Below are 26,183 nucleotides of genomic sequence, written 5' to 3' on the forward strand. Positions count from 1 at the left end.
AAACTTAATAATTGTGTCTATACTGCATGGTATGACGTAATCAATATCGAACTGTCGGCGCTTATAATCGTATATTATATACCTATATAGTATATACTTGTCGAGTAAAAACACGTTCGCATATCCGTACATATGTATATACATAATTGTGCAATAACGATAATGATAATAGTAATAGTAATGGTAATAATAATAATAATAATAACGGTAGTAATTGTATTTAATTACATATACAAATATATAATTGCATATAAATCATAATCAGAACAGGAAACAAATTCAATGTTATTTTCTATTACATATCAGGCTAGGTCCATATTCATCCTGAATATTTGCATTATAAATTGTATACTTTACTAATAATTCGTTTGACGCATACCTACAATATTATAAACCGAGATATTGATTTTGAATTTTTCGAGTTTCATTATCAGTTGAAAATTAGGATCGAATACAAGTTTATTATACATAGCTGGAATATAACTAGCATGAATCCCTCTCAAATCGGTAGGCATCGGTGAACAATTTCCTTTCAAATATACTGATTTCAAAATCGTCAATATCGCTCTCGTCTCAGATTTCGTTATTTCTTTCGTATACTTTGAGCAGGTATACAATAAACATATACATATACATATGGCAAAATGTCGAGAAACTATATACTTTGTCTTTTTTTTTTTTTTGTTTGACGTTTGATACCGTTCTTAGAAAATATTTACAATCAAAGTATCAAACGCTGCAAATCGACTGCACGTGTAGCCATGAATTACATTTCATGCATCTCCATATACTTACAATATACATTATATACCAGTCGATTTAATTCGCGAGTGTTATTTAATAAGCTCGCGTTCTTGAGCGCGATATATCCGTTCCACATATGCAATGACAATATTATATGACATATAAAACTATAAATAATTTATGCATATATAATAACTCGTTTATTCCTATATGTATAATAATATGCATGTATGTAATAGTGCAATGTACAAAGAAAAATAATTTTCGTTTCGCGTTAATGACGTTTTGAAACACAATCATTATTATTTTGTATGTATAATCAACATTGTATACATATACATATACATATATGTGTATAATATAACTATAAAATTCATATCACATAATAATATCATGACGTCGTTGCACGCGCTGCACGTTATAATCCATATACATATGATTGTTACATATACATATATACCTATATGAACGTACTTCCCACATTGCGACAATACTGTCCATCGTCAAAAGGTATAGCCGTCTAATTGATTTGGGACGAATCGAAAGAAAAAAAAATGAAAATAAAAAACAACACATAAAGCAATTCATGCCGATCGCGCGTTATACAACGTATTACACATAATATATAAATTAGGATTTCGATATTTACACAGAGCTCGAGCGTGATCGATATTAAATGTATAAATTCCTCCGTCCGTCGCATAATCTAACGCTAAGAGATTCGTCCCTCAAATAATAATAATAATATTAATAACAACAAAAACAGTGATAATAATAATTACAAAAAGACTGTCAATAATTTAATAACTTATCATCTAAATTACAGACTGAACGGTCCTCGTAACACACTTGATTATAATATGCATATCAAACGTAGACCTCGCCTCTCTTGCTGCCGGGAACCTGAGCATTACCGGTCTGGTTTGAAGAATTATTACCATTAGAGCTCGACGAGTTGTTGGGGTTCGAAGCGGTGCTAATTTTCCTCGGCAATTCCGGGGGCGGTTTCGGTGGATCCCTGCTGAAGCTTCCGGCGCGATGGCGTATCTCCGTCTGAACCGGAAGTAGCCGATCGGCGGCAACGGGGCTAACCTGAGTGGCGTAAAGGTGATGACGCATGCCGGGCGAATGGGGCAAGGACATGCTACGATCCTCCCTCGGCTGGGGTACAGGGGGACCGGGAAGCGAAGCCGATCGTCTGCCGCGTCCGTCGACGACGTCGGTGACGATATAACCGCTCAGTTTGTCCGGACTCATTAGAATCGGCGATCGGTCGGTAAAGCAGTCGAAAGCCGGAGAACTTCCGTGACTCGCCGTCGGACTGCAGCGCCGCTCACCGATCAGAGGCGTCGACCGATCCTCGCGACCAGCGATGCTGCCGTTCCTGCTGCTCCCCGATTCTTCTTCGCTCGAGTTCACTTCCGTTAAAGTTGCCTGCACGCCTCCCGGCTGCTGCGCAACCCGGAGCGTCGGCGACGACGTCGTTGTGACGAAACCCAGCTGCGTCAGCTGACTCACCGTCACCGGCGTCAGGGCGACCGGCGTCACAAGACCGGCGCTCGTCAACGTCGGCGAAAGGACCGCCTGCGCCAGCGCAGCCGTTCCCGGCTTCCCGCCCGCGCCCTTCGGGCTACCCTCCGATTCCTGGATCGGCGACAACACCACCTGGACCACCGGAAGGTCCGCTGGGTAGTGACCGTTAGCCGGAAGCTGGTGCATCACTCCCACGACTCCGGCACCGATGTTGGCCGCGTTGCTCGCCGACAGCGCGAGACGCTGCTCTCTGTCCACCACTTCCTTCGTCACGTCAGGCGTCGGGATACGCGGACGGTTTTTCAGAGAAACTGGAATCGAGTTCAATTTCGTCAGCGTTCCTGAAATTGCAAATTATTCCGCGTGTTTTCTTTTTCTTGATTTCTTTCTCTAACGCGTTTTATTTGGTTTTGAAAAAAGTGGGGTTTGTTGATTTGATTTTTTTTTTCCAATAGTGGACGGAAGACTTTGGATTATAAGCTTTTTTAGTAGCAAACAGAATCGTGGTTTGAAGGATACTATGAATCGGAGAAATCCGAGAAACCATCAATTGAATTCAATTGTGCATTATTGGATTTTCAGATTTCAGGTAGTTCATATAGCCATGTATGAATAAATTTGAAATCATGTTCAATTGCGCATCCTCAAATGAAGTCGTTCGAAATGTTTTGAAGTCGGTACACGCGTTCAGGTCACTCGAATGTTCGAATTAGGAACGTCAAGTTAAATTTTTTTTTTTTTTATTTCTTACTAGGATTTTTTTTTTTTTTTATTATTTATACAGAATTCCGAAATTTTGTTGCAGCATCTCCTACATGGATGACATAAAAAATCATACACCTCCAAGTTATACTCCTGCCGACAAAACAAAAGCCCCAACTCCAAAGTCGGAACTGACAGAACACTGACCAGGAAAGTATCCCAGGTCGATCCTTCCGATTTGATTTCTTTTGCGATATGTTATAGTAGACCAAAAACTAAGCAACATCTATTTTTTTCATCCACCATTAACAGTTTAAGGGAGGGAAACCACCCTTCAAAGTAGGGCATGTCAAGGGGTGATTTGGTAGTTTCACCCACAAGAACATAATACTTTTTAACCAATCCAACCGAAAAAGTTTTCTCATAACGAGAAATGAAAAATGTAATTTTCTCTATTAAAAAAAAAAAAAAACAAAAACTGCAAAACCGCCCCTTGACATGCCATTTAATGGTAGATAAAGAAAAATACGTATCACTTAGTTTTTAGTCTGCTATAACATATTACAAAAGAAATCAGATCAGAGATATCGACCTGGGATACCTTCCTTGTAAGAAGAGAAGATTCATCGCCGAAGTCTCGACCGTGTTAAGGAGAAGTGGTTTTACCTTGACGTCCCATACGCTGACTCCGGACACTTTTCTGGCCCACAAAACGGTCGTACAAGGACATCTTCTGGTTAGGGTTGGTAGCCTGCGGGAGGCCGCCAGCCTCTGGACTACTGTAAACGCTGTTGTGCCTGTTACGGGAAAAGAAACCACCTCCACTGCTGTAGGTCGTCGAAGAGCTTCTCACGGAGCCCATCCTCGTTATTTGACGCTGAAGCCAATTTTTTCTCCTCTCGACGAGCGGCGTGTCAACGCTTTCCTGTGGCGATGAGAAAACGATCAGATTCAGAAAGTGAAATTGATGAAACGGTGACAGCGTATCAATCAAGAAACATTAAATTACATTGAACGTGTCGCAATAAGAGGACTCGGAAATGGGTTTTGATCACATTGAACAACGAGTTGATCGCTGGTCTGTTAAAAATGAAACTCGGCCGTCGGTGGGAGTCGAGCGAAACGAAGAATGTCGTTATCCTTGAACTTTGATCGAGCAAATTCGAATAATTCTCTACATTTCAGTCCGATTTAAGAAACTTGGTAATCTAGTCTCGGGCCTTGTCCGATATCTCGCTCGCACCTGGATACACGAATTCTGTACTCACGTAGTCGGCGAAGACCTCGTCCTGTGCGCTTTTGCGGTGCTGACTATGGTTGTGGTCGTCCGTACCAAGGAGCACGTTCGCGTAAAGGGCGTCGCTCTCCTTAATTTTGTAAAGCTCCGCCGAACCCTTCGGCTCCTCTCTCCTGTACTGCTCGCTCGCCACTGTGTATGGCAGGTCCTTCGGCACTACGTCGTCCCAATACTGGTCCTTCAAAAGCTCCGGATGCTCTTCGTGCATCTCGTCCACTATCATGTACCCCGCCTGGGAAAAAACAGGTGTTGCCATTAGCAGGTCGATCTTGAAACAGGGTGACCACAAAATTTCGGGTAAAAATACCAGGACCTAAAACTTAGATCTCCCCAACGTTTTATCAGTTCTAGTAAGTTACTGAAACCTGAAATGTTCAGCTTATTAACACTTATATTGATGACCCCTTTTAAATACCCTCATATTGCCAGGTTTTTCAGGTTTTCAACAATGATTTTTTTTTTCTCGTTACAATTAATCTCTGGTGACGAATGATATTCGATACAGTTGCGTCTAAGACTCGCGGTTCGTGAAATTTTTAACATTAAAAAAAAATTTAGCATTTAGCTAAACTGTTCCGATCAACTAAACATCGCAGCTTTCGACCGATTGAGGAACACAAATGCAGGCAAATGTTATTTTGAAACTGACACAAACGGTGTGATAAACAATTTTGTGATCAATTTTATTAGTTAAACATGATAACAAGCTAACAAAGTGAAATAATGTTCGAAAAAGGCTCAGGTTTCCCGATTCTAATATCGACTCAACGGGACTTTCAGCAAAGCCTCTGATTGTGTGAATAATTTTTTGTTCCTTTACTATTTCATAAGCATAAAAAATTTATTTCTTAGTCCTGAAAGAGTTAGCAATTTGACGCTAAATCTCTGTATCAGCGCCACTAGTAGAAATTAGCATACAAATAGAGTTGTAATGATAGAGAGAACAGCACGTTCTTGTAAAATCGGTTCCTTTTCTTCCTTTATGACATATCATGCGAATCGTTAAACCTGATATGAAGGAAATCCTGATTTCGCTAGTTTTTGTGTTTTTTTTGTCGATTACAATGCTAATTAGTTTAAGAGGGGATATAAGAAATAAATTCAGTCACGTGCGAAACGAAGATGCTAAGCTGGTACGAGTCGATAAATTACGGATCGCTTAATCAGAAAATGTAAATTGAACCATATCGATTCTTAATGAAACCAGTGTCTGTATTCTGTTACATAATTATATCCGTTAAATTTATTTACTCTTAACGCAGGAGTCAACGATATAGATGACATCGCAGTGACCGAGTATTTGAACGTAATTCCGCAAAGTATTACACGGATAAAAAAAGCTCCTTCATTATACCCGAACTCTTCGATGTTTAACATATTGTTAAAATTCCTTCTTCATTCGCATATTATAATTCCACGCTTCACCGTCGGCTTATTTATGCTTCGAAAATATTGGCTCCTGCTAATGCCATGCGATCGTGTGTTCGCCATACAGGCTTTAACGTGTTTGCACGTGAGATACCGAGATGAAAGATCGCTGTCAAGGTCACCGGAAGTGAAGGACACAATCGTGATTCTGCGTTTCCTTTCTACCCGTACAATACACGTATGAAAGATTAAACGCGCGAGAATAAGCCGAAGAGGAGGAAAAAAAAAATAACTTGACGATATGGGGGGGAAAAAGCAATGTTTATAAGTAGAATCAGCATGATTATTTACCGATTGTCTATTACACACGTGAACACCGATGATCGCCTGATCTTTCGGCCATTAATTATAATAAGATGTGTTGGTATGTAGGTACGTAAGTACAAGTGTGTTTTATCCTCGTCGCGTGTTTAGTTGCAAATTGTGCCTGTAATTCGCTCGTGTAGACGTAAAACATCGTAATCATGCACCTTCTACATAGCCTTACAATTACACCCATACAGTTTTCGCAACGAGTATTGTAATACAAATTGCGACGCATAACGTGTAAGACGGTCGAAATGAATCGTTAATTCTCCTACGCCGAGGAAGCGATCGAACTATGCTCGCCAATTACCAATTGCCATTTAAGAAATAGCCATTGGCACTTCCGGTTATTGAATCCGCTTGCCCGGTTTTTTACGTGTGGAAAAGGAGCGTATACACGATGCATCGATACTTGGATTCTATCAACGTACGTCTCGGTTCTAACTGATATTTTCCCCTCATGCTGTATCAGAACGAAACAAATAAAGTGAATTATACCTTTATGTGTCGATCTATCAGCCAGTTCAGCTCGATGTCGTCATCGTCCTCGCCAAAAGGATTTATCAGGACTTCGGCAACTTTAAGCCATCCCACGTAGAAGCAGAACTGTGGATTTGGTTTTTAATTGTTATTTTTCCAAATACGTAGAACAGTCTTTTTTTCTTTCTTTCTTCCTTTTTAATACATGTTTACTGAATTTTTAAAACAGCTGCAGTATCAATTTTGCGAACAAAGAATATAAACAATTTATACGGTTATACCTGCAGCGCGGTGAAGAACGGAAAGTACATGTCAGGCTCTTCGTATTTTCCAACGCTTCCTTCGGCTCTTGGTATAAACTGACGACCCAGAAGCGCCGCAAAAAAGTACGCGTACAGCGATAGAGTAACCACCTGTAAGTGAAAAAAATTTAGTCATTATTACTCGTAACCACGGTAAAAAATAACTATGGATAAGTCTATTGCATCGTTTTTAATATAAAAATTTTAAATACCCATTAGAAAGAAAAAACACTCTACCGACAGAGGGAGAAGAACAATTTTTCCATTTTACCAGTAAGATTTAACACCCAAATCGAAAAGCAACTTGCTACATCAAGTTTCGGTCAAAGTGAGTAAAAAATTTAAGCAACTCTTGCAATTATATTACAATCGTATTTGTAAAAAAAAATTTTGCCCAACAGATTTAGGCGACGTGTGTCTTATTTATTTATTAACTTTTTTTTTTTTTTTTATCGCATATGCTTTAGATGATATATTTCTAAATCGAAAATTAAATCTGCAAGTGGACGACAATTGCGGAGGTTAAATGGACTGCGAAGTATATTGACCGACACGGACAATCGGACATTAATTGACTTCTGGTTTCGTCCATGAGACCTTTGCGCGTATTATAATAACAGTACGCTAGTCAATACAGCATGTGAAGATCAATATATAGAGTACCATGTGATCGTGGATAATTAAATTCAAATAGAGTTTGACCACGCGAGGTCAAAGGCCTTCCGGTTAAAGCGTGAAGGCATTGAAAGAATTCCCTTGACCTTTTACGACCATCGTAAATAGTATATTTATTGCACGCGAAGACAAACTGCGTCTATAACTTCTAATCATTCGGCTCGTGTTTACCGATCGAACGAATATTTGTTCGATAAATTCGCCGCGATTGATTGATCTTTACGGAAACTTTACACAAGCATTGTGTATAGTCATTTGCTCGGCTCAAACAGCCAATTATCCATTGAACGTACACTGTAATCGTTCCGAGAAACGATAAGAAGAAAACAAATCGTTCTTAATTGTAATATTAAAAAATGGCGAGGAAACTTCCAGGGTTGGTTGGATGCCTCAGGGTTTACGAATTGCGTCTCGATCGGATTTCTGATGAGCCTTAGAGTCACGGAATTTCTGATCAGAATATTCCACTCGGAACTCGAAGCGTGCGTAAAAAATGTTACACTTGCCGAGACCCAAATGTTATTCGGGAGCTTAGAGATCACCTGACTTGCCCGTCGGGCGGATAACTGTTCGACATATGGTTCTGTATGACTTTAATCACGTGTATCAAGGACCCGAGAGTATCGAGGCGGTGCCCAAGGGCACCAGAAACCGGTAGATTGTTACCACCTTATAATCAGACGTCGAACATTGAATCGAATCTTAACAGGAAATCGCTGTGCTCCCGTTAAGACCATTCATTGGACGAGTAAGCATGCTTAGTTAGGAGAAGGATGTTTCGAGTCCTTGGTAATGCTCCTTTTTACGGTAGCGTAAAATTAAACCGCGATTCGCAAATGAGAAACTTTACGAATCGTTTGTGCGCTCGGCACTATGATTTTCACCGATTTCAAAGTCGGATGCAAAATAAGGTAGTCATGGGGTTGACAGTAATGTATTGTAGTGTCAAATTTTTAACTGCCATCTCCAAAAGCGACAGTCCTATGAAGTGGATGTTTGAAACAACGCGTATAAGTAACCGAAGAAAATGATTTCTGAAAATTTATAGGTTTGTGGAGTAATTCTTCATCTTGCTACACTGTTTGCAGAATTGATTTTTTGTCAATGCTTATAGGAATGTTAAGAAGTCAAAGTTTCCAAGTAGCAATGAGCTTGCTTTGGAATTTAACAGTACATAATGGAATCGATTTGTTTTCACCGCAAAGACGTCACTAGGTTCAAATCTTACATGGAAGTGCCGCAGTTTTCATTGTAAGTAGATACTCATAACAATTGCTATATTTAACTCACGAGGACGTAGCTAATTTTCACATTAATTTATCGAGTGTTTAAAGTTTGCATGCATAAGATACGACGAGGTTCGGTCATTAACGTAAGATGTTCTCAGCAAGGCTCAAGGCTCAAGGATGTCGGAAGTATCGAAGCTTCCTGAACGCGAAACACTCCAGCCTTCCAAGAAGACGGTAAAACTGACGTGTCATTCCTCTTTTTCCTTTCTCCTATTTTCCCCGTGTCGAAGAAGCTCGCTCCGTCTTCTCGCCTCGGTTTATTCGCCTAAAATTAGTCAAATCCATGACGTTCAACCATCGTGACGCAAAAAGCTATACAGACGTGTGATTGAACTGCCCTGAACTTCAAGTTCAAATCATTCCCAGCGCGATTATTATCAACGCAACTTCTACAATGGTAACGCTACGAAGTCAATTAGCCGTTTGAACTCTATATTTGGAGTTCGGGAAGCCATAGACACGTACAGCTAGTGGTGCCTTCTATGTCGCGTTGCGAAGTTTAGATCGACCTACGGTTGGATCGAAGTGATTTATTGGAAAAGGCCAGTTTGGACAGATGCGATATCGTCGGATCGATGGTTGGTAAAACGGAACCTCTCACACGCCGGACAATAGATTTATCGGGCACATGTGTGAATCAATTCAATCAGAAGCCTCATCTTGGACATATCCTTGATCGTCATGATCGTCGTCATCATCGATGTGGCAAAAAATCAATTGTTAGCAGAGAGTTCGCGATTCGATAGTACGAAATGAGTTTCGCCACGATCGACTTGTGGAATAGACGACGGTTCGTCGACCATAGAAGTGGTCGAAGCCAATTACAAATTGTTTTCAGAGTTTGATGAAGTGAAATTTTTAGAACCGTTTATTCTTGAGCCGATCGAATATCGCTTGTCCAATCGAGATGTGGCCGGATTAGCAAATCGGATAATTCCCTCGGCTGATTTTTGGTTCAACTGTACAACCAGCGATTCGTTTCTTTTCATCTAAAGTGTTTCAATATTTCCATATAGACGCACTTCCTGTATCATAATCGACGTTGCATAAACGTTCGTTAAATTGGCGAATAAATTTGCAGTGTAAAGCTTTCTATATATAGCGTAACGACCACGTTTCAGTCCAGTCGCGATAAAATTATCATTAATTCAACACATCACGTATCATAGCCTTAGATTGAGAGAAAGACCTTCGCGATTCCTTCTCGATCGCATTAATACCCCGACAAATATCGAAGGTCGTTTTTCGCCAACGAACCGGCAGAAGTATTACAGCGAAACATTATAGGGATGTTTATTTGAAAAGCGACTGAATTATAAGGGTTACAAAGGTGTACGAAGTAAACGAAGCCAGTCTCGATCAGTACACGGTTGGAAAAAAATGTCCCAGCAAGTCGACTAAAATTTTTGGGTCGATTAAACCATTTTTTAACGTATTATTAAGTAGAAACTAGAAATTAAATGTTGAAAATGAAAAAATTTGTGTCATATTCTCTAATATAAGAATGTGAAAATTAACACAAATATAAGATGAACCTGCTGGGACGTTATGTTTAGTTAAATCTTTCTAACAGCGTGGAAGGTTCACGATAAATGCTATTGAACTATTTGAACACTCTAACAATAAGATCAGAATTCTCTCAAAAATGTCAAGGAGTCGAGCAGTGCATGCAAGTTCCCTTTGCTTTCTTCATCCAACTCCCGTTTTTCTCTCTCCTTCCCTCGATCCGTCCTTTTGCTATTTTTACGACCGACTTTGACATCGAGCCAACGAACTTGAGGACCGCGCGGAATCCTTGGCATCCCTATCGGAGACTCCCGTAGGGTTTGACCGAAGCCTCTAAGGCGTCGTAAGAAAGCCGCGGCATTTACCAGGGCGACACGATCACGCGCCTCTAGGAGGTGCGCGTGACTTCCTGCGGGTGGATCCAAGACCCCGGACTATGGACTCGACAAGCGGGTCGCGTACGCGGTCAGCATGTCGCTACAAGCGCGTGTAAACACTTTGTAAATTTGCCATGAGGCGGCGAATGGCGGTAAAGAAATTCGACGATTCAGGAATAGAGGGAAAGGACTGGAGGACCGTTGTGAGTGCGGAAATGAAGGCCGAATGATCCGGTAAAAATAGGTCGGAATTAAAAATATTAGGGATGTGGCTGCCTTTCTGTTTACACGGATTTTCGACCCTCAGGAACTGAAATCTGAAGTCCTTTTTTGAGCTGCATAGCTAGTGTTTTATGAAAACAGCAAATTTGATGTTTTTTTGTCTTACGTTTTCCTGAAAAACTTCTATCGGTAGATGATAAACTACTTGACCATTGCGTAGAGCGGAAAATTCTACATCGAATTATGGCCTCGTATGTCGGAAATGGAGTTGGATCAACGAATCAAGAAAAAGGAAAGTATTTCATAAAAATTCCCCACATGCCGTCGATGAGTAGAATTTCTTTTTTCCTAATACTTTTAATTCAGATCTATTTCGCCTTGACTAGAACTTGAAGACAGCTGAACGAATGCGAAACACCGATTTTGTGGAAGCTGGAGTGAGAAAACAACGGCAGAACTCCGGTTAATTAAAAGATTTCTGTAATACAAGGCGAGTCCGCTTGATGAGCAATTAGATTGCGTAATGCGCATTGTGTTACGGTGCAGGTAATTATAAATGCAAAATATATGTTTCCGGGACCTCAGAGTCTTCGGCTGAAACTCGTGTTCCTACGTAGATACAACGCTTAATTTATATACTAGGTACTAGGTACTGCGCATTTGTAGAAGGTGACACGAGGATGCCGTTTCCATGTAAGAAACCATATCGTCCAAGAGTTATATTCGCCGTATTTCGAAGAATAAAGTCAGGACAAAATTGATCGGACATGATCGGCATTTATCGTTGGGAACCTCTACCTCCTCATCCGGTTTCTAATAGCTTTCATCGGTATTTCAATTGACATTGTTAATCCATTGGCATTGAAGAATTTTTTTGGTACACACCCATTACTACGAATCTCAGGAATCATTAATATTATCTCCACACGTTGATGTGCGGATATTCACAGCTCGACGAGAAGTCTTCCGATCATTTATCACTTTCATCGTATGGGTATCAACGGATCGGTAAAGTTTTGAAGTATCTCCAATTGAATCGGTATTTTAGAAGGCACGACACGAGCGAAGTAGGAACGGACATATATTAGGAGGATTGAAAGAGAAGCGTTGACGTGGAACTGATTACAAAAAGCTTTTCAACGATATCGAATGCAGACTTAATTACTGGCAACCGCTTCCGCGTAAGTTCTCCCAAAAGCAAACCTAAGCTGTTATTCGTTGGCTAAAACGGCTTCTCCAAATTCATACACGCCGTATTTTCTCAATATTTTTGTTTCTCCCAAAGACGCGAGAGGCTTCTTATCAGCATTTAAATACGTGCCACGGATGACGTAACGGCGTATAGATTTCCAAGTGCAGAACCGCCTCACAGCTATGCAAACTACGCACCTTGCCCTCATCGACGTGAAGTTGTGCAATTAAGGTGGATACAAGCCGTTCCCATATTTCACCTCATCACTAAAGCAGGTTTTTTCTTTTCATTTTTTTTGCTAATCGAAGAGCTGGCACGATTTACGTGCATCGTGCCTGTGATGCAACTATTGTGAAAAATTGATTTTCCATTTATAAGTTTCTGATGCAATGTTATTAATCCACTCTGACCAGCTGACCAGAGGAGGAAGCTCACCTGAGTGTAAACCAGCGGCACGCAGACTGTGTCGTAACCGATTAGGGCTCCCAATCGCTTACGAATGTCGCTAAGCTCGACAAGGAGAGTTTGGACGACCTGGTCGCTGGTGATAAGAGCCTCTTTCCGGGCCCTGTTGATGATATTGGTCGCCCAGACGAGGGGCATCCAGTACTTGGACATCGCTGCTTTTTTGTTCATCATTTCGAATATCTTTTTCTCCGATTCCATCATCAGACCTGGAACACAATTGGAGAAAATATGTTTAATACGGGGCGGAACATGACCACGTATTTATATGAAGAGGTTTCAGGGATCATTGTCAGACATGATTTGATTGACTTGATAATATCGAATATTGCGAAGAAAGTCTTTACCGTTTCATCATCTACTGTCATTCATACCGTATCAAGTGAAGACGATCGATTACTATGGACAAATTGAGGACATGATGCATGCGTTTTAAACCTGTTATGCATAATATTTGAGACAAGGTGGACGACAACTCCATTACGAAGGATCAGAACTTTTAATAACAAGTGTTATAAACTACTGACTGCTAATTTTTTCGTTTAACTCAACCCAGTCGTGAACTCTCTGGTTTGCAGTTACTTCTGAAGCGAAAAGAAGACAGACTGAGAAAATTTTCACCGACTTAGTATCGCTTTCGGAATACCGATAGTACAATAACAGTCGAAGCGCTGTCCAATATTCCAGTTCTTTTAGACTTGGCTCGTTACTGTAGAACTTAACAATCGATAGATCATGGAATGAACTTTGATTTCGACACGAGGATGTTCTTCCGAAGACGACCATTGTGTTTTGATTTGTAGTAGACACGCTGAGTGTTCCAAGTAAAATATAGTCATGGCTCATCATCGTAGAGACAAGTTATTCGTGGTCTAGGCGGTTAAGTCTGTCAGAGTTCACGTCTAACACGTGGAGGAGCCTTTCTGGGCCTCTTTTAGAAAGTTACTGAATTTATGCTAACTTCATACATTATATGCGGCACTGCGACGGTTTCCTCGTTGCGCATAAATTACTCTTGATTTCTATCCAATTCTAAAAAAACGAAAAGCTCCAGCACACCGTGTTATGTGGGTATCCTAAACTATCCACATGTTGGAGCATCGTGCCGATGCCGATTTGTACTTGCAGCAGCATTGCTGCTTCGGTCTACGACTGCACGCGACGTTGTTATTCAGGTGTGGAAAACGAACCGCGATGTACCTCGATCGTTTCTGTAATTATACCCACTTTATTGTCACTCTGATACAACAGCTTCATTCCTCGCAATTACCACGTTTCTTTATTCGCTGTAAAACAATCGCACCGTCGGTGACTACATTTGACGTTTATCAAACAGCTTGAGAGACTCGAGGATCGGAGACGATGAAGAACTGAAAAATCTGCATAACCCAACCGTCGAACTTTGGCTTGAAACTCTGCCGCGTGTAAAATGTAAAATAAAGAATTTTATTGGAGATTATTTTCTGTAGAAATTTCCCAATTTCCAGGAGGTTTATTTTGTTTCGCCACTCCGTCGTTCCTTAATCAATTTCTAAACTAATTAGCTCCTGGAACTCGTTACACCGGCTGATATGTCTCGTGGAGTATCGCATATTCATCCACAGATATGCCAAACGAAGATATTACAGATCTGGAATATTTTTCATATATTTTGGCGCCACGACACGTCTTGTGTAATTTTTCCACTATGTATAGTGAGCCATTACCAATTTGCCAAAATCTCTTAGCAAGTGTTTATTTATCAGTCGTGAATGCGTCTTGGCAATGTTCGTCACGTTGCTAGCAGACTGGAACTGATTGAAAAATAACAAGAAGAAAAAACGACTGTACATTTGTAGGAAAAACACTCGTAGGCTTGTTGCTTCTTGCTTCTTTGCATAGACACTTATAATCGCAAACTCGTTTGGTGAATCCATTATGTGCATAAATGGGAATTAATAATAACCACGACGTTACATCGTGAGGGAGTTTTATAAATTCTGCAATTTCGAACGCGAACTCTTAGGAATATTCGATTTGAACATTAGAACATTTGCGCAACGCTATGTTTTTCATATCACAATAAAAAGCGTTCCGAACCATGAAAATTGGTTGCGAAAAATCGAGAAAGTAAAAACCGACGAAGCGAACGGCGAAGTAGAATACGAGCCAATGTTTATGAATTTATAAATATCTCCCATAGAGAATTTTATTGCAAATAAAAATTTACAACACTAACAATGTCACTTACTTATTATTCTCATTCCTTGGTACAAAGTTTGTTACACACGATTCAAATTTCTTGCCAAGGCATGTATAACAGTTACTGTTTCTTTTTTCGAGGATTTTCCCCCATCGCGTTTCTTGTTTCTTATATGTTCACCGATAACGCGGCTTGTCGCAATTCTCCCGATCGGAATAAAACGTGGTCGGAGTTCTCTTCGCGCGTGTAGCAACGAATCGTGCGCCAACTCTGCAAGAAACTAGATCAAGCATTTACATCTGTCTTCTTATGGAATTGGAAACGATGGTGACACGCCGTTCTGGCAGCGGTAGAAAATCACCATAACAAGATGCGCCGGTTAATTAGTCTAATTGAAATTTTTCTACGCCGACACTATGATAAAATTAGCTTGTAGAAAGTGAGACTGTGCAAACATTCGATTGCCAACTAAACGTTGTATAAACTTTTCGTAACGGTATATAAATATCATGCAACGGTCAACGGAGTCAAGGAAAGACATTTCCGCAGTTTCGTTTATCCGCAATACATCGATTGGCAATCTTTTGACAGACACGCGACAATTTCTGCCGAGTAAATCCTTGAAAATTTTCTTTCGTTTAACGTAGATCGTCCAAGAATGCGGTATTCGATATTTGAAATGTAGAATCAAAAAATACTGTAAGTGCCAGTTTTAGCCCGAAAAAAATTTTTGAATTCTCCTCTTCATTTTTAAACTCTAATCCAAAGTTTGTGGGAATTTTTTCACACTGAAAATCGACTGCCAAACTCTTTCCCCATCGAAGAAGCGAGAGGATAATATAATCTGATCAGATCGCAGTCCACCTCGATCAGTTTTAATTTACCGCTACCGATCACTCCGGGATCACTGATCGGAATTCGACTAAGCGCGGTAGAGTTTGCCGGTTGAAGAGCGACGTAGAAATAGTTCCTCCCCGTTGATTAATGCCGACTTTCTTCTACCCGACAAGACCTTCGGCTCGAGTCCAGTGACAAAGTTTATCGTTAGTCAGGTACAGGTTTGACCGGCGGATAAAGGCGCAAGGGTACAAGACTCTCGTCTCTGTACCGTTGACCATGACGGTGTAACGAACGAGTCTTGGAAATCTATTGAAAATTTCTTTGCAAAGAAGAGGGTCAGGGGGGAGGAAGTGGGAGGGGGAAAAACCCCAGGCTTAACATGTGAATTCTTCTTGCGAGGCATTACCGAGAACCTGAAATACTCGGAAACTGCACTCGGACACAACTATCTGTGATAATATCCGCGACAGGAAAGCACAGCCTCCATATCCAAGTCACTCGAGATCATGAAATTATTCCGTCGTAGCTTTAAAAAATCCAAATTTTCGTAGCTCTAAATTGTTGCTCAGGACGCGATCAGAGAATTAGAGACGAATGAAATCACCTCGAGATGATATGATGCAAATGGTGTATTACCTACGCATGGAGCATATATGAACAAATCTGCGTCAATGCAAATCACGTGTAATACATGTATATGTAGACAAGCACTCGACCCGGTCTTCGTTTTTTTACCACCGAGGAAAAATAACGTACAATGCGAACGGAGAATTGATTTTGCAACAACTTTAATAGGGTAATGACTTGAGAAAAAAATTTTTATACCTGTCATCGTTTTACCCACAGACACACACACACACACACACACGAAGCTGTTGGAAATAACGCGCAGCGCAAATGTCAAGTTTCTGCTTGTGCAATTATTAATTAGTTTCTAGAATCGCAACGTTTGGTAGAAATATCAAATTTCTCGTACGACGAAACGATATGGCATATATTTTTGAGCTTGTGTATAAAAATTAGGGACACCAAGTATGACCGACGTAAATTAAGCTGCGGTAATAACGCAACGAAGTTTCGTTTCGCTCCGATGTGAGCCAGTGATATGTAACTTGTCCCAAATAAAGAATAATTACACAATCGATCATACGCGGCGAGATAGAGAAATACATGTGAATTACAGTGTCGTGTGAGGTTGACTGCTTTTCGTGCCCGATCGTCGAAGGATTTCCCCTCGATTGCAACCTTAGCCAAGCCCTTCGAGTGTGCCGAGCATTCGTAAATTTCAATCATATTCTAGCCGATCAACCGCATTGCGAAACGTTTTGTACTCGTTAATGACCCACTCTGGTTCCCAATGTTCCTTACGAATTTACTCCATCATTGATGATCAAACAGTGCTAAAAACAAACGTAAGAATATACGTTCAAAGCTCATGTTTTATGACCGGAAGTCCGAAGAGTTGCGATGGTAGACTGTTGGACCAGACGATCGTAAGTCGAAGTCTACTGATAGCTTGCGGCTAGCTACGTATTCGCATCTTCTTCCGTTAGAGAAACAGCGATAAATCGTAGTAGAGAAGACCTGGACGAGTAACGGAGTAGTAGCACAGTTTGCGCTTGGTGTTATTGACATCTCACGTAGAGTTCAGACACCGAAGCGTTTGCGAAAAAATTCCGGAGGTATTCTTACACTGGCATAAATCAATGCAAGGTACGTGTCTCGGAATAATGTCGGAGACAAAAGGCTGACGTTCGTCGAGATAAACTTTTACGCTTGTCATTATCGGACCGATGAGCAACGGGTAAAAGCTCTTTCGCGTATCTACGTCAATCGGAGAAGCCGTGAGGGAAGAAAAATTAAAAAAGAAAGAAAAAACGGTCGCGCGCTGTTGAACTGTACAATAGTGTTGTTTTGAAAAATATTGTTACAACCGTAACAAGCCACGCTCTGAAAAATGAAAAAAAGAAACCGCACGGAACGTTGAATTCCATGCAACGATATTTGGCATGTCCATACGCATATATGCCGTGTCTCATCATCTTCGGAGGTTTGTTTAATGGCGGATATGAACGTGTCATTAATAATGCATATATATATATACACACTGAGTCAGAGGAGAGTAATTTATGTCTTCAACGCGAAGAGATGCGTACGTATATTTGCTCGCAAGCTATAAATGTTTAGCTGAATTGCCTTTCGGTCAAGGTCAACCGTGTGTAATGTATGCGTATTGTACGTGTAACTTGAAAGTAAGAATGAAAAAACATTCACGTCGTTTCGAAATAACAATGAAAAACTTTTAAGTCACTTCAAACCTGCAATTTCAATGTCAATATCAAGCCTATGGCGCATGACTGTGATCTCAGGTCATAGACTGTGCGAAGTCATGACAGTCCAAGCCAGCCAGCACCGAGTCCCGATACCACAAGTATTTTCCAATTAGCAGCAACGGTGGGTACGCTTGGAGCTCCGGTACCTTTACAACTCGTGGTTCTTTGATTACTCGGCAATTATAAGCCCATCTTTTATACACCGCACCTATAAATAACTGGACAAAATGAAAACGACTGGGTGGCGCCGGCGCTTGTCGGCAACGACATTCAGGAAGTCGTTCAGAAACCGGAGGAAGAAATCTACGATCTACGAGCTAAAAGCCTGCAGTTGTACCTTCTCTTCCTCATCCTTGCTCTGAATCATTCTCAACGACATTCTGCGATCTCACCTCTCAAAACAAATGACGAATTTTTACGCCTCTAGGGTGTGAATCGCAAGTAACGAAGACTGCATCGAGTGCATTGCGTAGAAACCGAGATGATGTTTGAAATAACTTGAAAAAATTCTGTCACACTCTTTAAATATGACATTTCAAGGCGAGTTAATTGTTTTTAGCAGCAGGAAATTTTGAATATGAAAAAGAAATTCAGAAAACAACTCATTGAATTTTCAACATGGTGAGCAGAAAATTGACTCATTGTCAGTAACTCTCAAGACACGGATATTTGAGAAAATAAAATATGGAGATACCGCGCGATGAAAAAGACTCACGTCTTTCAGTGAAAGAGGTTGAATTTTTGGAAAAATAATGAATGAACGATTTTACAATATTTCATAATTTATCTTCAATCAAATCAGGTTATTCTGAATCATTTTCGTATGGATTTCACGGTGAAGAATCAGCGGGGTCATTTTGACCCCTGTGTCCATGTCCCTGCAAAGATTTGCGCTCGGTATCCTAACAAAGCGTGATTCTTATCCTTCTCCGAGTAGCTTCTTGTCACCTGCACCACCTCGACTCTGTGAAAGATTCCTGACTGGTTTCTTTTCACGTTCAGGCTTCAAGTGGCTCCGGATCGAGATCAGTAGGAGGCGATCACCGGGAGATCGGCGCCGAGGCATCGCGTCTACGCGTCTCTTGGAGAATTTTCATTTTTATTTTTTATTTTTCTTCTCGTTTCTTCTTTCTCTTCTTTCGCGGAGTTTCTTCTGTCTGTTTATTCGGTATTTCTCAGTGGTCCGCATGCCAGTATAATAATCGCGACGCGTTCAGACTCATTATCAGTTATTCCTCGCTTTTAAATTTTAACACGTCTCGTAATTCGTGTGAAAATTGCTTTTCGATCGTTCTAATCGGCTGCTGTTATTAAGGGAGGACCCGACCAAAATTTTAATCAAAAACGGTCTGAAAATATTAACGACACTATTTTCGCGGTTCAGATTTCAGATTTCGTTCAGCGAAATTTAGTCACATCGTTCAAACCAGAAACTCAAACGGGCAATTTTAAGGGCTCTCGAACTGTGCCCACAGTTGTGCAATTTACTTATCACGTGATAAATGCCTCGTAAGCTGTGCGCAAAGCGTCACATGTTTGTCAAGGAATAAATAACGCGTTGTAATCTTATACTTGGAATCTTTATTACGGCAGAGTTTATCGGTCACGATTGTACACGCATGCCGATTTGTTTGTCGTTATTATTTAACGCACGGTAAAATGTTCATTTTGCACAGGTTGATGTTTCTTCCGTGAGTACAGCTACGTAAATGCGGAAGAAAGGAGCTGCCGATACATTCGTTCGCTAATTGTAAAAGAAGCGTCGTGATGCACAGGGAAAAGAGAGAGACGGACAGAGGTTGAAGATTACTGACACCGCTTGTCTCCGAGTCTATTAGAACGTCCGTGCATTGTATTGCTTAATGCAATTTGAACTTGCAATTAGCTCCTAGTTTCAACATCTGACAATGCGCGTACACACGTATTTGAGGCCAACGAGCTTTCATTCACGCTAAATCAACGGAGGCGTCATGAATTTCTCGATTCCGTTCAACGTACGTGTTTGATTTATTTTCTTCATCGTCATCGCTACGATCATCCTTGCATATTAAATAATTTAAATACCTACGTGTTGTTCATAGCCGATTCCCAATTACATACAACAAGGTATGAAAACGATAATTTCAAACATAAAGTCTTCGGTAACATTCCCAAAAGCCAATCAAATCTTCGATCATATTCTTCTCGGTTCAAAAAAGAAAATAAAAATTTCGAAGCTAGGATAGACTGACACCATAAGAAATTGATTTAGTGCACAGCTAAGGATAAACATTGGATCAATTCTTACAATCCTGTACACAGTGATAACCAATTATCGAATTGTGCAGAGCATCGATGATATTTGCTCTCGAGAATAACCCGCAGTACTTCTGTCAATTGCCAACCAACGATCAAAAATGAATCAACCGTCGGTAGGAATGAAATTCCAGCGAACGAAGGAGACGGTAAAACTTAAAAATTCGAAATACGAAGAATGCATTATCGATGAAACCCCGCAGCATCGCGTGTAGGCAGCCTTCACACGCTGAATTATTACTGTACCATAAAAACCGCCTTCCATCATCTCCTCCAGAATGAGACGTGTTTACCTGGAGCGGAGAGGCGAGTAAGGAAGATGGGCTGGAGGCACGTATAAGACTCGTGCGCCTGCACACACAGAGGTGTATAATCGTTGTATACAGAGGCGTGTTATCTTCGGTCCGGTTTACCACCGTGGGGATCCTGGGTCAATAGACGGAGGGATCCTTGCCCGCGTGGCAAGGTCGTCGTGGAGTTAAAAATAAACTCACCACGATCCCGGTGTAGCACATCGAAAAGCATTTCGAAGAGAACCAGTCCTTCGGTCCGCCTTCGGGTGGGCAGGGGAGAGAACGATGCAGGGCGATGAACGCGTTCTCTGAGCCACGGGACCAAGCAGGGAGATGAAATCCTGAGAAGTGCCCGAACCGCTGGAAATGTAAAATCGGCGCTACGGTCCCCCTCGGCAAGGCCGATCATCGACAGGCTAGAAAAACTCGAGTCCAAGTCTTACTCGACGTGACGTGATGCGAATGTCCGAACAGAGTACGCTGGTACGACGCGATATGTATTTCTGGTAGGTATGATACACCGAATTACAAGTTGATTCCAAAGAGCGAAACATGAAATGGGTCTTCCGATGTTCCAGACCGTGAAATGGATTAGAAACACCTTCCATGTTGCAGGAAAACAGCCTGCAGTGCGGGCAAGAAATTGGTCTTCTGATGTTCCGCACCATGAAATGGATTAGGAACACCTTTCATGTTAGGTGGCATTCCTGCACTGAAGCTATTACCTTGAGTATATAGAACGAAGTGACGAAGAGACTGAACTAAATTATACAGTCGTTCCATCATTGTTCGAATGGGAATAAATTATTGTGATTTTAATCGTCGGGACAAGATCATGCGATATGGTTGCCTGTGGCTAAATTCACGAATACACGTAACCTTCGCCTCTGATTTACGACTGGACCAAGACGCAAAGGTATCACTTAAGAGTATCGGAACTTTCGTAACTTGTGTTGAATGAATCGTGTGATCCAACTTGAAACACACACTGCAGACGTATTGTCGAATTCCGAGCTGAAGGCACATCCAAAAGTGTACCGATACTATCAGCGTCGAATCATCTTTTGGTAGGAATCACAAGACATGAAATCTGGTTCACAGTACGATGTAATCTTTACGGGTCTGCAGGTTGGAAGACGTCCATTTCCAAGCGTCACCTTCGAGGATGCTAAATGAGAAAGCGATTGAACCAATCGACTTCCGCAACAGCCAAGCATTTGCGCATAGCGTTATAAAATTGTGCGCTGTGCGGATTCTGGTTTGGAACAACGGTCGACCTCGAGACGAAGGGTGATGCTGATCCAGCCCGTATTATGGATATAATTACATTCAATCGAAGCATTCGTGTATATGCCGAAACGCGGTTATTTGCGTAAAACTTTTCGAGGTCGCGAGGGGTCGGTGGAAAAAATTTGCATCCACTGTGCGGTTCGGAACCGAAATTCTTCGAACCATACACAGTCGTTCACGTTATATTCCAGACGCTGTCACGCCGCGCCCAAATCCTTTATTAGACACGAAGCACGAGGCGGGGCAAGATGCCGAGCCCAAGAAGATGATTTATGTCACGCCGTTCCATTGTCGTTTCACTGCACGAGTCTACCGGACTCGAGTTTTTTGGACTCTTCACCATGGGATTTCTCATCGTGTCAACGAGATTGACGCAACACTTTTGGACATTTGGAAACACACATCTTCCCACATCATCCACCGCGTTTGATTATAAGATTGGGCAATTGGAACGGCAGCAAGGTTATCCCGCAGGTGCATTCAAGCACTGGACGAACCTCTTGAAATGATCGGGAATAATGTTGTAACAAAGTGATATTCACACCTCTTATGCCGACATAATATTCAGTCATCAAATGTTTAATCATTTGACTACAAACGAATACTCCAAACACTTTAACAGGAGCACTTCGATTCCAAATACATCCACTTTTTCACACATTTTTCTTTACTGTGAGACTTCTTCAACTCGACGTTTGCTCGTTACGAATGCACGAATAATCCATTCATTCCTTTAGACGCAATTCCTAGATTGCCCTTTGTTACAATATATTAGAACGTCGATCCAGTTTTTATCCTAATTCTAAACTCATTTTAATTCCCAGTCACAACGATGATGCATCGACACAACTGCACCTTTTTCGTCCTATACTGTCCAGTATCTTTACCTACATTACCGGAACACCGTTTACTCGGTTTCTTTTGAGATTTACCAAAGGCAAATCTTGAGACTTGACTTTCCGTGCAGTGAAACGATGAAAGGGTAAAAATATATCGATACCCGATCAAATCGGCGATGGAATTTGCCAGCTATTTTCTCCTTTGTGAACAGAGTGGCGAACCTGTGTCCAGCAATTTGTACCCAACGCGCATCACCGCCATCCAAACGCACCGAGCGATTTTAAATCGGCCGCTTCTAATTACGCGGGTGATATGTTTCTTAATCAGTACCGAGGCCGGCAAGCCAATTTCTAATGTGGACACTCAGGACCTTGGCTGCGATGTCGCTTCCACCTTCCACCCACAACGACTCGCAGTCGGTCTTTTCACACCTGAATACCGGAGAAACTCGGTGTAGGAAAATTCCGGAAGCCAGCTGTACCGACTTGACAAACAACAGAGGATAAAAGAAAAGAAAAGGAAACCATTGCAGATGTTGAAGATGAAAACCGGCGCTTATACGGTGACTTTATGCTGGGTATTCGTTCGACAAAATTACACCTATATTTTCCAACGTATGCAGCAGATCAAACGAGCCAATGGATAATTAGGCACACAAGTTTTAAGCGTTTGTCGCGACGTATTCAAAACCTGACCCCTAGACGCTCCGCAAGTATTGTGCCGCAGACTTTCTGCATATATAATGTTACAAGCTGCGTACCAAAAGCACGTGTTTTCACAGTCGACGCAAGGTTGACAAAACATTTATTCATATATTTGCGACAAATCGATTTCGGCTCATAAATTCGTGAACGCGCATTTGTAAAAATTGATTGTTTTTTTTTTTTTTTAGGAAGAGGGCGAATTCTTGTGCAAAGAAAAAAAAAAATCAGCCTTGTATTTGTTTAAAATTTTGACCAACTAACGCGCGTAAGTGCCGCCCACTTATATACTCTTACTTAACGTTATTCTAATCCCCGAGCCAAAACATGTTCTGTTTATCAATGTCGCCGAGTGTACGTACAACATTGTAGGCGAAGCTCTCAACTGTTGGGCTAATCGTTTGGTGCCTCGTTGGGCATACTTAAAAGCCCCGAATTACTGCATCGAGACGTTTGAAAATTACCAATTAAATGGATCGCCGGCACATGTGCCGATACCGATAGACGGGCGACTTTCGCATTCGATAGTCTAATTCTAATGTCAGAGAAATGGCGAAGTGTACGAAAATCTTAATTTGGCATTACGGTTCTCGATCAGGTACGAAACGCCTCGAAGTTTCGAGCAAATATTTGCCCGGCTGTAAACACGATATAATTGAATCGAAGACCTGCAGCCAAGGCGTGATTTTTTTCCTTTCTTTCATTTTTTGTTTCTTTTTTTTTTACAACGGGGAAAAATCCGGGCCCCCGGATCGACTCTCTTGGCAGGAGTTAAAACGACGATGCTCCTTTTTTGGCCCGAGTTGTATGGCTTGCGTTGAAAAATGAACCGAAATATGTGACCCAGAATCTGATCGGGCGCCATCCGTGAGCCGATCTAACTGTTCAACGTTCTTCGATCACGCGAGATGGAAAGAGACGAGCTGAAAATAGATCCTCGGTAATTACTTTCTTGCAAGGAGGAGGCACCCGCGATACCGGCTCCTCAGGCCAACTATTTCGAATAATCAAAGAGAAACTCAGGAACAATTTCATCTTAATATAGCCTACAACACGCAATGGCATCCGCTTCGGTGCAAGTTAAATACTGTACAACTTTGCGCTAATTAACATTTCTCCATATGGTATCACGTATGTTTATAATTCAGGATATTCCAGATACGTCGAGAATTTTCATGCACCGGTATAATCAGCGTCGTTCCTAAAACAACCAAATAATATCGAATAACCTACACCTGCAGGTTGATTATTCCTGGGGAAATTTTTTTAACAAGACTCGAGCAGATCGCGTGGGCAAGTAATTGAGTCAAGGCCGTCATCGTACCCATGGTGCTCGATGGTTGATTTTTTTCAAACTTTCCTATAATTTATTTACAAAGACGACGGTATGCGTCCGATATTTCATCGCGTCTCAATGAAAACGACGCCTCTTATAAAAAACATTCCTCCAGTTGCCCTTAATTACTCGAAAAAGAAAGTGACAGGTGAAATTTTAATGACTTTGAATATGATCGCGAGATTCTCTTCTGAAATCGTTGTAGCAATTCACGATTACATTTATCGTACGGGGGGTCAAAATTCCTTATGGGGGAAGATTCGTCTGACTGATAGATTTTTGAAAATATTCAATTCGCTCAAAGATATTAAAACGGACTCGTCAAATCTTGAAGATCATTTATTTTCGCATACAATTTGAAAGTGTAGCTCGCAATATGAGAGAAGAGAAGACAAGTGTCGAAATTTTTGTCTCAGCTTGCGATTTTATTCAACGTATTGTATATTTTATCCGCTGCACGAGAATACAAAACCTGATATATGGTAGTTAGCATTTTTTCGCCTCACGAGAACCGAAAAGTGGGGCTTAACAGCCCTCAGCAATTTCCATTATTTCTATTTACAGCCTCATCGTCGGACAGATCCTACAAGAGTCTCGTTACTTGCACGTTCCTGGCGCCACATGGCTAAAAAAAAAAATCCGCGATAGATATTCTACATAGCGTAACACGCTTTCATCCCGGCTCTAGTCCAGGGGACGTGATACTTCTGATAAATATAACCGGCGCCATTAATTCTTTGTGAAACAAGCGAGTAATTAAGCTTTTTGGTAACTTCGAAAGGCCTGCGTAAAGAGAATTCATGAATGGTCATTGGACTGCGGGTCGCAGGAAATGTGCAGATTATAATTTCGTCCAACGTGTTCAAGCTTTCGCCGAAATGTTTTCGCCATTTCTCGCAGTTATTTGTACGCTGAACCGACCGCAGGATAAAACCGGTTTCTAAGTCGTTATAAGTAGACGTGAAATATTGCAGGGGAATAAAAAGAAATGTGGATGTTAATGAAAAATCCCAGAGAAATTATAAAAGTAACCCGAATAATGTTTAGCGTCTTGTTTTTATTCCTTATAAAAAATTCGTGATGGAAATCAAAGGATATTTAAACAATTGACAAAACAAAAACTATCCGCCCAACGTTCCAGAATATAAGATATTTATTAAAACAGTGCTTCGTGGAAATTAGATTGTTTGAAATTTTATAAAATTTTTAATTCCTTCTCTGATTAACGGATTGATTTCCGATCCATATTCCAAAAAACTTAGATCTTCTGGCACTTTGATGCAATATTTCGAGATACAATCGGATAGATATTGGTCTGATTCTTTTTTACGACGATCTCTCAATTCCTTGAGCCTCAGTATAATTTTCGGAATTAATGATTCAGCCAAAAAACAATGACAAATTCGAACCTTTACCAAACAATATCAAAAATTAGTTTTTATTTTCTTTCGGGCGTCTTCTTAGATCTAGAGGAAAAAAAATTCCGAAACAACTCTGATCGCCAGTGCGTATTGAGTTTCAGAGTCTGAAAAAAGTCTAAGTGCAGAATCGAACA

General features: G+C 41.0%; 1 protein-coding gene and 1 long non-coding RNA gene across 3 annotated transcripts in view; one reads left to right on the forward strand and one right to left on the reverse strand.

The window, feature by feature from the left end:
- Nucleotides 1-635: 635 nt before the first annotated feature.
- LOC107227067 overlaps nt 636-26,183 on the reverse strand; it is a 71,868-nt gene continuing 46,320 nt past the window's right edge. The window contains exons 6-11 of one of the 2 annotated variants that reach the window (XM_015668116.2): nt 12,489-12,727; nt 6,772-6,903; nt 6,509-6,616; nt 4,248-4,508; nt 3,646-3,904; nt 636-2,588 (exon numbers count right to left, since the gene is read on the reverse strand). In XM_015668116.2, the coding sequence (XP_015523602.1) occupies nt 1,612-2,588; nt 3,646-3,904; nt 4,248-4,508; nt 6,509-6,616; nt 6,772-6,903; nt 12,489-12,727 (1,976 nt within the window). In that variant the 3' untranslated portion in view covers nt 636-1,611. Of the gene's footprint in view, nt 2,619-3,645; nt 3,905-4,247; nt 4,509-6,508; nt 6,617-6,771; nt 6,904-12,488; nt 12,728-26,183 lie in introns of both variants that reach the window. The other variant, XM_015668108.2, reaches the window with a different exon arrangement.
- On the forward strand, nt 11,597-12,601 carry LOC124292774. The gene is made up of 3 exons (XR_006902686.1): nt 11,597-12,042; nt 12,147-12,284; nt 12,467-12,601. It is a non-coding gene; the product is annotated as an uncharacterized LOC124292774 (long non-coding RNA).

The sequence above is a fragment of the Neodiprion lecontei genome, chromosome 2 (genome assembly GCF_021901455.1).
Source record: "Neodiprion lecontei isolate iyNeoLeco1 chromosome 2, iyNeoLeco1.1, whole genome shotgun sequence".
Lineage (NCBI taxonomy): Eukaryota > Metazoa > Arthropoda > Insecta > Hymenoptera > Diprionidae > Neodiprion > Neodiprion lecontei.